Source organism: Pan paniscus, chromosome 6, assembly GCF_029289425.2.
Source record: "Pan paniscus chromosome 6, NHGRI_mPanPan1-v2.0_pri, whole genome shotgun sequence".
NCBI classification, from domain to species: Eukaryota; Metazoa; Chordata; class Mammalia; order Primates; family Hominidae; genus Pan; species Pan paniscus.
This window is the reverse complement of record NC_073255.2, coordinates 95,607,415-95,623,177: the sequence shown is the minus strand read 5'-3', so window position 1 is coordinate 95,623,177 and position 15,763 is coordinate 95,607,415. Positions and strand designations below refer to the sequence as shown.

At 37.8% G+C, this 15,763-nt stretch overlaps 1 protein-coding gene across 1 annotated transcript in view; it reads right to left on the bottom strand.

Moving 5' to 3' along the window:
- The window catches only part of RSBN1L (round spermatid basic protein 1 like), a 96,987-nt gene that overhangs the window by 20,108 nt on the left and 61,116 nt on the right, over window positions 1-15,763 (bottom strand). Inside the window, exon 3 of the mRNA XM_003805267.6 lies at window positions 12,814-13,454. Within this exon, the coding sequence (XP_003805315.1) occupies window positions 12,814-13,454 (641 nt within the window). The remainder of the gene's footprint in view (window positions 1-12,813; window positions 13,455-15,763) is intronic.

Genomic DNA, 15,763 nt, shown 5'->3' with positions numbered 1-15,763 from the left:
TGAAATAAAACCAAAAAACTATAACATTATTAAACTATAGAGAGTAGGAGATAATACAATAATCAGAAAACCAGAACCGACTGTTAACACAGTCCTTGTAGAGTAAAATTTATGTATTTAAATGTGAGTAAAAACATGTATCATTGAGTAACAGGAAAAAATTGGGTAAAACTTGGGTGGTAATATTACAGACACATCATATGTTGTGTCATGACTCAAGAACTTTATTTATTAACTTTGCTTTGACCAGATGTTGCTATTTCAGGTTAGAATAATTATTTCATTGACTGAAGAAGTATTACTGACCTAGCCATCTCATTTCTTTCAAATTATACATTTACATTAATTTCCAAGTTTACAAATAATGCTTTTTATTTCAAAATAAAACAAAACACGTCTAAATTAGTATAGACCTAAACATTAAAATGTTTAACATAATAGACTGAATAAATCAAAAACCGATTTTTCCCCCTATTCTCTGTCTAGTTTGGGCACTACCTAAGAAGAGGCTTTATCTTTTGTTGATTATTTTTAAGTATGGTCCTATTAAAATTCATAACTATTTCAAAGGATTTTTTAGAGACCCTGAATTTTTAAAGTAAAGTAATACAGACTCTACTCCGATTATATTGCTAAATATCTTAATTGAATTTTTAGTTAGTTCTTCCCACCTCATGCCAAAATACATGTAAAACATATAGATGATATGTAAAATTCACTTTCACACATAACTTATTATAACAAAAGTATAAGTCTCTCCCTTGTAACCAGAATGTACAGGTAGATACCATTTGCCCACTAATAAAACCAAAAATAAATCCTATTAGGAAATTGGCCTTTATAAAAACTGCTTAGCTCTCACATGTTTAAAACAAAACGGCAATGATCTTCCAAAACCTTTATTCTCCAACAGTAAAGATAAAATGATGATCACCCACCTGAATAAACATATTTAAACTTAGACCAAATTTTAAAAATTAAATTGAAGTCATCAAAATCTTAATCTGTAAAAGTATTAAATTTTAAAATATTGTAATATAACCTTTAACTATATATCATTTCATACAAATTTCTAGTTTAATAACACAATATTTCAAATCCATCAGTTGTAACCATTAACTTAAATGTTATAAACATGGCAAGTTACACACAACAATGTTTCCAATTTAAAAAGTATATACTGCTTGATAAAATACATGATGGTACTTAAGTTGTTAAAATAAAATGTAAGAATAAAATCCACACGCTTTTCACAAAAATGTAAATACTTCTTGATTTTGGTGACACCTCTTTTGTTGCAAAACTATATACCAAATATGCAGAATTCACCTATTACAAAAAAATCAAGCCTCATTTCTCTAAAAATCACCTATCCAGACTATGCCAGACTGCGAAGAACTCAAGGGCGGTGAGGTGGAAGAGGTAACAGAGAAGGATTAAAAGAATCTCTAAATAATCAAAGTAAATCTTACAAAGACCATGGCTCATAAAAGTTCTTCTTCTTACATATCAGTTCCTATATTAGGCACAATTATAACTACTCTCTAAAATCATAAAGGACAAGAAACCACATATTTAGAAGGGGAAGGAAGGGAAAAGGGTAAGCACAGCTGCAGCTGCCCTAAGGCATCAGTATTGTATCATAATGACCAACCAATACTGAAAATAAAGTGACATTATGTTGCATATGTTCAGCAATGAAGATATTTTTATAAAATCTTAATACTTAAAACTACGTTTCCATTAACTAAAAAAATAGCCTATCTGGAAAACCTCACATCCTGATGACGCTCAATGTGAGCTTACTATATTTGCTTTTATTCACTCCAGTAAACATTAATCAAACCAGTTTTCTGGTGTAGTTAAAAAAATTAACCTGAAAAAAAGTCAAAACATGTCACTGCTTTAAAATATACGCCAGGCGTCACGCCTGTAATCCCAGCATTTTGGGAGGCCAAGGCGGGAGGATCATTTGAGATCAGGAGTTTGACACCAGCCTGGCCAACATGACAAAACCCCGTCTCTACTAAAAATACAAAAATTAGCCAGGCATGGTGGCAGGTGCCTGTAATCCCAGCTACTCAGGAGGCTGAGTGAGGCACGAGAATGCTTGAACCCAGGAGGCGGAGGTTGCAGCCAGCGAGATCGCACCACTGCACTCCAGCCTGGGTGATAAAAGTGAAACTCAGTCTCAAAAAATAAGTTAACTAAATAAAAAATAATAATAGAATATATTTGCTTTCTAAAAAAAGAAATGCACTGAATTACAAAGATTATACATATAGTTCCTCTTGATTTAGGTATATAGATGTGTCAGAACACAATAAAAGACAGGCATGATAATTATGTATTTGTGGAAAAGCTTATATTTAAATAGTGGCCTTCAGAAGAAATATAACATATTTAATCTAAATCTCCTCCCCCTCCCCACAAAACCCCATGACCATCATGGCCACATTTTCACTTTTCCCCTTGTATATTCTCTATAAATATTATGAAGGGAAAAAAGAAAGCAGAAGTAGGAGACCTATTGTACCCATTGCCAGTAAGTGTCAATACCAAAATCTGAGAAGCTTTGGTTAACATAAAATGAAATAATTGTTTAAACTAATATTCGACTTATATAATGTAATCTTTAAAAAAACACTTTAGGATTCTGAGGTGGGCTTGCTACAAAGGGAAAAAAGTAGCCTATTCTTAACAGGAAATATGTTGCCAAAAACAAATCTATAAGATTTTTTACTTATTGCTGTTTTCTCTTATGTAATTATGAAAACTGCTGCAAGGGGGAAAAGGCAAATATAGTAATAACAAGTAATTTTTTTAAAAACCCCAAAGAACGACTCACTTGAAACAACCTGCTGTTTCCCAAAACATGTTCCCTGAAGAGAGAGCTCTACAGTCCACTAAGTTTGGAAAACCCTTCTTGTTTAGGAGGCTCACCACGCACACTGGCTATTAAAGTTTCTGAGGAGTCTCACTGCAAACAAATATTACTTATTTGGTCCAGCATTACACTATTTTGGACTTCAAAACCTGTTTTTTTGTACTTGTTTTAGTATACCTATCAACATTCCAAGATATTAAAAGTTCCTCAGAATACCTTCATAGTGATCCACCATAAATATGGAGATACAGATATTTTTAGCTTGTATCAGCACCAATGTGAAGAAAATACAAAAACAGGATCATTATTAGAGCCAAAGAATTGAGGGGGTGGGAGCAGAAGCTGTTGATTCAATTCTGCTGAGGTTTTTTTTAGCGGGTGGGGAGGAGAGTCCCTTATTTTTAAAAACAAGGCCTGCTCAGGACATTCTGAGGCAATCTAAACATGTCATAAATGACTGTGCCACAAGGGGGAGCCATTATCCATCACATCTGGCAGATGGTTTCTAATCAAAATAGGCAATATTTAACCAACATTTTATTTCAAAAATACCCATATAACGGCAACTAAAATAAGAACGAAAGTATTACCCATTTTAAAATTAGTAAAATAAAGGGGGAAAGCTTTTTGATTATTATTAGAGCATCTGGTCCCTGACACGATATTTTGTATAGATCAGTTCATAAGTATTTGGGGAGGATGGGGCAGGCACAATTGGTCAAAATGAAAATTTAGTACAAAGGCAAGCAATGTTTCAAAGATGAAACATCAAATTGCTTTTAGTAGCCTAACACAGTGAATGGCCCCAGCACAAATTCAACAAATGCTAGTGTTCTGCCCCAACTCTATAGTGAAGCAGGTCTAACAGTCAGATCAGATTTAATAAGTTTCGTTATTAAAATAATAGACTTTTAATCATCAGTTAACACTTTGACATAAGTTACCTGAGAAATAACTTAGAACCAGAATACAATAAAAATAAGATTTAGAGTTTGGAAGTGGAGGAAGGGTGGTTAGAAAACAACTATTGCAGTTTTCACATTCTCACAGCTCTTAGTACAGGGTTCCAGAGTATGTACACTGATTAAACATAGTGACAAGACAGAAATCTAATTTATTTCTTGACAGAGAAAATTCCTATTTTATTTGCCTTTTTCTATCCCTACGGTAGAACACAGGAGCACAATAAATGTCTGAGTGAATATTTGAATGAAATACAGATGCTAGAAAACCTAAAACGAACATGGTCAATTGCAAATGGCCCCAAATTCTTCCCAGGCCTGTATGCTCACTCCTGTGCAATGTGATTTTGCCACTCCTGTCATCAAGAAGTGGAGTCTATTAATGCGCACACACAAAAAAAGAAAGAATGAATAAGGCCTACGATTTCACTGCACAACAGGGTGACTATAGTCAGTAATAATTGCACATTTTAACTAAAAGAGTGTTGTTAACTGGATTGTTTGTAACTCAAAGGATAAATGCTTGTGGAGATGGACACCTCATTCTCCATGATGCACTTATTTCATATTGCATGCTTGTATCAAGACATCTTATGTACCCCATAAATATATACATCTACTATGTACCCACAGATATTAAAAATTTAAAGGATTTTTTAAATAGGCCGAGCACTTTGGGAGGCCAAGGTGGCACATGCCTAATCCCAGCTATTTGGGTGACTGAGGCACAAGAATCACTTGAACCTGGGAAGTTGCAGTGAGCCGAGATCGCGCCACTGCACTCCATCCTGGACAATGACCTGTTAAAATATATATAATGCACAACTTCTACCATCATATAAGAAAATACAAAACACATATAACATTACTATATATACTCTTTTATCGATTAAAAATGGTGCTACTTATCGATTAAAAATGGTGGTACCTAGAGGATAGCATTATCATGAATTTCTTTCTTTTTTTTTGAGATGGAGTCTCACTCTGTCGTCCAGGCTGGAGTACAGTGAGACTCTGTCACAAGAAAAAAAATTAAAGTAAAATGAATAAATAACCTAAAAGAAGTGGAGTCTATTTTTCCACACGAATCTGGGTTTCACCATGTGACTTCCCTTTGTCAATGGGACATTAGCAAACACAACACAAGCAGAAACTTGTACACTGGGGCTTACCCTCTTTCTACTCAATGGAACCCTGTAACACCACCATGCAAATGAGCCCAGGCTAACCTGTTGGATGATGAGAAAAATGTGGCCATCAACCCAGCTAACATACATCAACCACCAACCATATAAGTGAGGTGTCCCAAGACCCAACTGGTCTGCCAATCATCAGACATAAGAATGAAGCCATATAGCCCCAGCTAAGTTAGCAGAGACCACAAGAACTGTCCAGCAAGCCCAAAGAACTGTGATAAATGAAACCTTTTTTCAAGTCACTAAGTTTTGAGGCTTTTGTTTATATATTTAATACAGCAAAAGCTAACAGATATGGACAGGTTACAAACTTTGGGAAAAGTCCATGCATATGTTTCTATCCTCAAACAGACTTTCATGATACAGTTTCCTAATATATCACTAACCTCAGGGCCACAGCATTAGAGAAATGACATGACCTGTTAAAATATATATAATACCACATGGTCTTCAAACCTTTCAGGCAACCTGCAAGGATACAGATGAAGATGGAAAACAGAATTATACAAGTAAAAAGAATTCCAAAACCGAAGACGAAAGAACAGGGATGTTTTAATCCTTTGTCAGTGTTGTGTATATGTGTTTAATAAAGTTGAACAGATGTAAAAATGAGTATTTGTGAAAGCTACAAGATACTATTACAGAGATAAACACTATCACTACAAAAATCATAGAAACAGCTACATAATTTGTCATCTTTTAGTTTCTACAGAATTTAAAGCAAATTATTTTGGTTGCCCTGATTGTAATTTAAGAACAATAACAAAAACAGAAAACTAGGCTCATGAGGATACAAACTCATCATGAACTTGATTTGGGTTCCACAGCTATTGGTGGTCAGTACCATCAGGTTGCAACCTAGGGACTGCCATTCACATCACTGAATGGCTGCAGTGCACAGCTTCTATCATCATATAAGAAAATACAAAACACATATAGCATTACTATATATACTCTTTTATCGATTAAAAATGGTGCTACTTAATTACCTAGAGGATGGCATTACCATGAATTTCTTCCTTTTTTTTTTGAGACGGAGTCTCACTCTGTCGTCCAGGCTGGAGTACAGTGGCGCAATCTCGGCTCACTGCACCCTCTGCCTCCTGGATTCAAGCGATTCTCCTGCCTCAGCCTCCCGAGTAGCTGGGACTACAGGCGCCCACCACCATGCCCAGCTAATTTTTGTATTTTTTTTATTAGAAACGGAGTTTCACCATATTGGCCAGGCTGGTCTGGAACTCCTGACCTTGTGATCCGCCCAGCTCAGCCTCCCAAAGTGCTGGGATTACAGGCATGAGCCACCACACCCAGCTATAATGTATTTATATACATGTATAATGTCTTTAATGCTGCTAAATGTATTTTCCAAACTATATTATATTCTAAAAAATAAAGGTCAGGCCGGGGTGGCTCACGCCTGTAAACCCAACACTCTGGGAGGCCGAGGCAGGTAGATCACCTGAAGTCAGGAGTTCAAGACCAGCCTGGGCAACATGGTGAAACCCCATCTCTACTGAAAACACAAAAAATTAGCCAGGTGTGGTGGTACGCGTCTGCAGTCCCAGCTACTCAGGAAGTTGAGGCAGGAGAACCGCTTGAACCCGGGAGACAGAGGTTTCAGTGAACTGAGATCATGCCACTACACTCCAGCCTGGATGACAGAGCTAGACTCTGTCTCAAAAAAAAAATAAAAAAATAAAAGTCAGATTTGCACCATTTTTCTCTATCATCTTCACTCTACTCTGTCTTCCCACATTTTTCTAGATCTTTTGAATACTGCTTTTGGACTAGTTTTAACTAGATCAAAGATTTTTCAGAATATAAAAGGTAGAAAAGGGAATTGAAGGATAGTTACTGAATTACAAAGATGTCAAGTACAAAACTTTTCTCTACAGTTCTGCTTTCCTCTGCTCTGTAGAAAGCATTATCATCTCATAACAAGAGCAGGTTCTACTGAACTGAACCTAGTGAACTTAGTCAAGATGGTCCCCAACTCAGAAGGTTCAACTCATAATTTTTTGACTTTATTACGGGTTTATCAGGTTGAAACTTCATAGTTAGGTCAAGCGGCATCAGGACTTAAGATGGTTCAGCTTAGTTACAATTTTTTTTTTCCAGTGGGCTTATCAGAAGTTGTTTGTTTTTTGTTTTTGTTTTGTTTTTGAGACAAGTCTCACTCTGTCACCCAAGCTAGAGTGCAATGGCGCGATCTCGGTTCACTGCAACCTCCGCCTCCAGGGCTCAAGTGATTCTTCCTGCCTCAGCCTCCCGAGAAGCTGGGATTACAGGTGCCCACCACCACGCCCAGCTAATTTTTGTATTTTTAGTAGAGACGGAATTTCACCATGTTAGCCAGGCTGGTCTCTTAACTCCTGACCTCAGGTGATCCGACTGCCTCGGCCTCCCACAGTGCTGAGATTACAGGCGTGAGCCACCACGCCCAGCTGCTTATCAGAGTTTTAAATGCATTTTCAACTTAAAAATATTTTTGACTTACAGGTTTATTAGGATGCAGCCCTAGCGTAAGTTGAGGAGCAGCTGAAGTTACTGAGGAATCATCATGACCAAATCAACAAGTTTGATTCCTGAGCAAACACTTTAACATTAATTCGGCTTTATTATCCACAATTTGTTTTTGCTGTGGTTTATATTAAGTAAAACTACATTCCAATATTGGTACCTCTGCTCTTCCTTCCCCTAGAATACCGACTCACATTAGCTCAATTAATGTCGTCTCAACCAATTCTTTTGGTGAAAGCAATTTCACACAGCAGTATGTAGGCTGATCCACTTGACACCACCAAAATACACAGTTTCACTGTATTTTGTGAATATATATAGTGAACAGATATTCACTATATTCTAATAACAAGCATTCATTAATGGAAAACTAGTTTTTTCTAAATTTCATAAAACCTAATTACTAAACTTTTGTTTTTGTTTTTTGGGGTTTTCTTTGAGACAGGATCTCACTCTGCTGCCCAGGCTGGAGTGCAGTGCTGTGATTTTCTTCATTTTCAAAGAGACATGGGCCTTGCTATGTTGCTCAGGCTGGGCTCAAACTCCTGGGTCCTAGTGATCCTCTCGCCTCAGCCTCCTGAATAGTGCCATGGCTAATTACTAAACTTCTGACATTCCAAATAACTAGCATATGCATGACAGTACCACAGATAAGGGAAAGGGGGATGTTGGAAGATAAATGGAGTACAAAATACAGTTTCAGTTTCTCAGAATGAATGTTAATGTCATATTCTAAGAAGTGCTGAAAACTTCCATGTTCTCAAAAAGGGTGATTAACAACATGAGGTCTTGAATATACAGGAATAAGTCTTAAAAATCTGCAAGACCTCTATGCTGAAAACCAAAAAATATTACTGACAGAAAATAAAAAGACAAATGAAGGGGAATACCATGATCACAGATCAGAAGACTCAATGTTGTAAAGGCATCGATTCTACCCTAACTTATCTATAGCCTCAATGTAATACTAAGCAATATTCTAGCAGATAACTCCTTGAAACTTGAAAAGCTGATTCGAAAGTTTATGTGGAAATGTAAAGAGCCAAGGAAATCTTGAAGAACAAAGCTGGCAAACCGATTCTAGATTATTGAGATTAATGATAAAGCTAGGCACAGTGGCTCACACCTGTAGTCCCAGCTACCCAGGAAGCTGAGGTGGGAGGATCACTTGAGGCCAGGAATCTGAGACTACAAAGCACTATGATCGTACCACTGCACTCTAGCCTGGCTGATAGAACAAGACCCTGTATCTATCAATCAATCAACAGAAAGAGTTATTATAAAGCTGTAACAATTAGACAAACAAAACAATGGAATCAAAGGGAGCCCAGAAACAGACCCACACACATATGATTAGCTGGTTTAAGGTGACACTACAATACAATGAGGAAGGGGTATCTTTTCCATAAATGATGCTGGGTCTTTTGGATATATTTATATGGAAAAACATGAACCCTGATCTTTACCTCATGCCATATACAAAGATCAATTCCAGATGAACTACAGATTATTTTTCCAATACTTTTAGCTGCTGTTTTATTAACTATAGATTTAACCATGAAAGGTAAAACAATAAAAGTTTCCAGAAGAAAACTTCACAGAATATATTAATGACTTTGTGGTAGGCAAAGATTTCTAAAACAGAATGTAAGAAACAGTTATCATAAATGGATTATAAATTATAAATTAGATTACATTAAACTTAGGAACTTCTAGTTATCAAAAACATCTATGAGTGAAAAGGTAAGACACCAAGTGAGAGGAAATATTTGCAATACAGTTAGCTGACAAAAGATTCTTATCTACATATATAATAGTCCAACAAATCAACTAGAAAAAAAGCAAATAAGAAATTGACAGAGTGGACAGGTACTTTACAAAAGAGGATATTCAACTGGATAATAATCATATAAAAAGGTACTTGACATCCTTAGTCATCAGGAAAATACAAATTAAACCACAGGGAGCTACCACTACATAGTCACCAGAATGACTTAAATGAAAAAGACACTACTAACCGTGGCAAAGGATGTGGAACACTGCCACTGGGAATGTAAATAGGCACATTTAACTTTGGAACACTGGCAGTACCTAGCAAAACTGAATAGGTGCATATGTTTTGATCCTGAAATCCTAATCTTAGGTATATACTCAAAAGAAACACATACATATGCTCATCAAGACATGTGAAAAATATTCATAGCATCCGTGTTCTACCAGCCTCAAACTGGAAACAACTCAAATGTCCATCCATATGGTAACAAGATCAACAAACTGTGGTATATTAACACTGGTATACTAACACAGTGGAATACCATACAGCAGTACCACTACATACAAGATGGATGAATCTCACAAACATTATACTACAGAAAAGAGACCAGACACAACAATGTACGTACTATCTGATTCCACCTAAGTTCAAAAAGAAGCAAAATATATCAGTGATGTTCAAAGTCAGGACAGTGATCACCTGGGTATTTGTTCATGTGGTGGGATTGGGGGGTTGGCACAGTACTGATAAAGAAGGGTTCGGGGATGGTTTCTGGCTATTAACAATATTTGGCTTTTTAAAATCATGGGTGTGTTCCCTGTGAAGATTCATCAAGTTATACATTTATAATATGTATACTATGTATTGTATATACATTACACTTCAATAAAAAGTTTACTAAATAAAATCAACTCCTGGAGGGACACTTCAACGTAGGCTGAGAGAGCTTTAACTGGGAGGACTCCAGGGATGAGAAATAGAACTGTGCAAGAAGAAGAATGCTCATTTTTCTCCTACTGCTCTCTCTTCTGGATCCCATTCAGTTTCATAAAGCCAGTGCCTAAGGACAAATCAAAGGCTACCTCCCCAATCTGCACACAACAACTTCCCCACTCACAGGAATGATAAGATCTGAAGAATCTTGTGATAAAAGGAATACGGGCCTTGCACATGTACTTTCCTGCCTTTAAGTCTAAAGCTAAAGAAGCAAAAGTAGTCCCTGCAGCTGACATGCTTAGGTCACCAGGGTAGCAGATCACACAGATATGGGGCCAGAACCACAACTGGTAAAAAACAGGATCCATCTGCCTGGAGTTTCCTCTTTGCAATATATATTACCCAAGAAGCCCGAAGAGATGGTGACAACCAGAGGAGGTGGCTCATCAAGGACTTGAGATCCACATCCCAGGCACACACTGCCATGATTAACAAGTCCAGCATCTCATTTTATTTAGTAACAAAAGCAGTTTTCATGGTGTACATATTACATAGTTTAGATGAAAATTTTTATCATTTAGTATAAAATTAATAATTCCTAACCTTATTTGAAAAACCATCTGAAAAGCATGTAATGTGATGCACATCAATGTACTGTCACATTTAAAAGGTTACTGAAGCAAACTTGCATAGTATCAAAGCAAGAAAGTTTGTGGTATTGTGGAAATAACCGGGAATGGGAGCCAAGAGGCCCAATAGAAAACCGGACATTTAGGAGACATGCAATAAACGACAAATGAATGATAAGGTGATAAGGCACTTTGAACATGTTATCTCTTCTCTCACTGGATCTGTTTCTTCACTGCTAAAATAAGATTATAATGAGGATTAAATGAGTTACTACATATAAAATACTCAGAACAACTAGTCCTTGGCACAGTCAGTACTCAATAAATAGTAAACACTATTATTAGATGCCAGTCCTGATTCTGCCATTATATTCAGGTGTAACCTCAGACAAGTAACTCACCATTTTGGGTTTCTATAAAATGACAGGGCTAGTAATGGATGCTCTATAGCTCCCTATCTAGTTTAGAAAATATTTAATTTTCAATTCTCAAACATGTTAGAGAATAATTCCCACATACGCACATTAAAAATTATTTTCCAGGCCGGGCGAGGTGGCTCATGCCTGTAATCCCCACACTTTGGGAGGCCAAGGCAGGCAGGTCACTTGAGGTCAGGAGTTCGAGACCACTCTGGCCAACATAGCCAAACCCTGTCTCTACCAAAAATACAAAAATTAGCCAGGCATGGTGGTGCATGTCTGTAATTCCAGCTACTTGGGAGGCTGAATCAGGAGAATCGCTTGAACCCGGAAGGCAGAGGTTGCAGTGAGCCAAGGTCGCACCACTGCACTCCAGTCTGACTCCATCTCAAAAAACAAAAAACAAAAAGACACCACATTATTTTCCAGACTACAATCTACTACAGAATATACACCAAACATACTCATACTATTGGGGGCGGGGTACATGTGGATGTGACTGAACATCCAGATTACCATTTAAAGTGGAAACTATAACTTGAGCACCCATCCAAAAAGGAACATACTCAGAATAAGGAAAGGAGCCCTGGATGAAGATTAAGATTTTGTTCTATTCCTGACACTGCTGACAATGTTAAACAATACCTTACTCCTCTCTCTCTGTTTACTTATTTGTAAATTGAGAGGTGTTGGGATAAACAATCACTAAGATCCATTTGAGACTTCCTTTACTTTTTCCCTCCTTCCAAACTAGAATGTTGTCCTAGAAACCAAAAACTGTTCCTAGAAAACCAAAAACTACAGCATCAATAAATGTGAGAACTGGCCAATCTCCAGACTAAACAGTCCCAATCTGAGGATGGGTGATAATGGCACCAGCCTTTCAGATGGGCCCACACTGATGTTCAAGACCCAGCAGACTCTATTCTGTCTGCTTTCCAGAATAATATATATTCTCCACCATAGAGAAGGGTAGGAAATGAAAATTAGCTCAATATACTGATTGCTACTTTTAACACATCATTACACAGTAACTGATGATTCCTTCATACCACAATATTTTTAATGGCCAACATTTATTAAGTACCTACCATGTGATGGGCCTGGTGCTAAGTACCTTAAAGCATCCTAAAGCTAGAAGACAATTTTAGATGATTTCCAGGTAAGAAAACTATTTAAGGACTGGAAAATACATGGCTAAATTCATTTCCTTAGGTTCAAGACCACTCCTTGCAAACAAACAAACAAAAAAAACACAGAATCTTAATTATTTCATTAATTGTCTTTAAAAAAAAACACACACACATAAGTGAAAATTGAATTTTAAATTCTGATGCTCACATCAAGAAAGTAGTTTACTCTTAATACTCCCAAATGGTTTCATTATATTCTTACCTTTTTATTTCAGCCCTATAATTAGGAACAAAAAACAGAAACTCATCTAAAAATATATAATTAAAAGTTATTTTATAAAACTAAAAACCTCTTACCTGAGCATGAAAATTGGACATAGTCGTTGTCTCTATATCTTTCTTTCCCAATATCTCCATTTTCACTGGTGAGTTGGGAAAATTAAATGAAAAATAGTCTAAAAAGTCAGGTAAATAAGTAGCTGCCCCATGAACAATACCCATCACGTAGAAAGCTGCAGAGTTTTCATTTTCACTGAACACTAGACCCACAAACTCTTCTGCAAACCTCTCCATCTCCATAGGAGACAGGTGGGAGAGTTCGTTACTGTAGGCATGGATAACCGATGCACCTCCATTAGGCTGGTGCTCTATATGAATGAGTTGTTTAAATTCCAAAGTGTCCAACCTTTTGAGGTTATTCTGAACTCGTGGCTCCTTTAATGAGACAAATGGAAACTCACTGTTCTCTGGAATTTTGGAATCACAGTTCTTGGTATCCAAATTCTTCCCAACGTAATCTTTTATGTTATCATTTAGGATGCCTTTGGCTGCTTGATCTTCTACATCAGTTAGCAATCCTGAGCAGATGGTCTGAATAGATTTGCTATACATTTTCGGACGCTTCCGTTTTTCATTCTCTTTGTGTTTCTTTTTCTTTTTCTTCTTTACCTTTTTAATTTGTAAGTCTTCTATATTTGTTTTTGGTTTCTCCTTCCCACCTGTTGGAAAAAATGTTTTTTGAAACTCCATATTTTAATTACTTTAAAAACCATGCTTTAGGAACAGTTTTGTCTAAATAAGAAGTTTACTTCTGAAAATTTACTCAGAATTATATATTTAGGACTCATTTTTTACAGAATTGATAATCAATATTTAGTCAGCCTTTTTTGAGACAGAGTCTTGCTCTGTCGCCCAGGCTGGAATCCAGTGCCACAATCCTGTCTCACTGCAAACTCCACCTCCTGGGTTCAAGCAATTCTCCTGCCTCAGTCTCCCAAGTAGCTGGGATTACAGGAGCGCGTCACCATGCCCAGCTAATTCTTGTGTTTTTAGAAGAGACAAGGTTTCACCATGTTGGCCAGGCTGGTCTCGAACTCCTGACCTCGTGATCTGCCCGCTTCGGCCTCCCGAAGTGCTGGGATTACAGGCGTGAGCCACCACACCCAGCCAGTCAGTCTCTTCATGTACACAGCGAGAGAGAGACAGAGACAGACAGACAGACAGACAGACGGGCATAGAGCAAAGTTACATCTACAGTGTGTGCTACCATTCTGACATATAGCAAATGCTCACAGTTTACAGAAATAAGGAGATGAATGAATGTTTTAGAAAACAATCTTCAGGCCAGGCGCAGTGGCTCATGCCTGTAATCCCAGCACTTTGGGAGGCCGAGGTGAGTGGATTGCTTGAGGTCAGGAGTTCGAGACCACCCCGCCCAAGAGAGCAAAACCCCGTCTCTACTAAAAACACAAAAATTAGCTGGGCATGGTGGTGAGCACCTGTAATCCCAGCTACTCGGGAGGCTGAGGCAGGAGAATTGCTTGAACTGAGAGGCAGATTGCAGTGAGCCAAGATCGTGCCACTGCACTCCAGCCTGGGCGACACAGCGAAACCCTATCCCAAAAAGAAAAAAATAAAGAAAAAAAGAATCATCTATGCCTAGTGTCTTTCCTTTACCACCTTATCATTCTTACTGCTTAAATTCTGGTTCTGTTTTCAATCTGTTTAAATTTGCTTTCCCAGAATGTTGAAATATCAAATCCAGTCATATTTACTCAAGTCATTTTTTCTGGTGTCTCCGTGATTTGACAGAATTATCCAGCTCATCCTTGATTACTTCTGAATTCCTTGATGCCACTGTCTTAATTTTTGGTCTAACAGCTGCATAACTGTCTCTCATCCTGAATGCTACAGCCATATTAACCTTTCTATAATTTTTATGTATTCTTTTGATCATATTCATTCCTTAGCTAAACTGCTTTCAAGAGCTCTCAATGTCTACCTATAATCTCTTCAGTCTGGAATCCGAAGACAGTGCCCTCAAGTACCTCATGCTCCGGTCAAACTGAACTGTTTATTTACAATTTCTTATAAAACATAATTCTACTGGCAAAGGTATTTCCTCTCCTTAAAATACACTTCACTTGCTCATTATTTACAAATGAACTCTTTTCTATCCATTTGATGTGACTGAAAGTTTCCTGAGGCCCCCCCGAGAAGCTGAGCAGATGCCAGCATCATGCTTCCTGTACAGCCTGTAGAACCATGAGCCAATTAAACCTCTTTTCTTTATAAATTACCCAGTCTGAAGTATTTCTTTATAGCAGTATAAGAATGGACTAATACAGAAAACTGGTACTGAGGAATGGGGCATTGCTATAAAGACATCTGACAATGTGGAAGTGACTGCCCTAGTAGAGAGGTTCTCCATGAGAGCTCCATTCCTTTAGCAGGCTTCTGCCTGAACATCCAGGTGTTTCCATACAGCCTCTGAAAACTAGGTGGAAGCTCCCAAGCCTCGAATCTTGCATTCTGTGTACTGGCAGGCTTAATACCATATAGAGCCACCAAGACTTATGGCTGGCACCCTTGAAGTAGTGGCTCAAGCTATACCTGGGCACCTTTGAGCCACAGCTGGAGCTGGGGTGGCTGGGGAGCAGGGAGCAGTATCCTGAGGCTGTGCAGAGCAGCAGGGCCCTGGGTCTGGCCCAGGAAACCATTCAGTCCTACTAGGCCTCCAGGCCTGTGATGGGAGGAGCTGCCACAACGTTCTCTAAAATGCCTTCTAGGACTTTCCCCCATTGTCTAGTCTATTAGCAGCTGGCTCTTTCGTTTTATTTACACAAATTTCTGCAGTTATTTACACAAATTTCTGCAGCCTGCTTGAACTCTTCCCTGACAATAGGCTTTTCTTTTCTACCACATGGCCAGACTGCAAATTTTCCAAACCTTTATGGTTTGGAAAAGGTAATGTGGGGAAATGTGGGGTTGGAGCCCCCACACTGAGTCTCCACCAGGGTACTGCAGA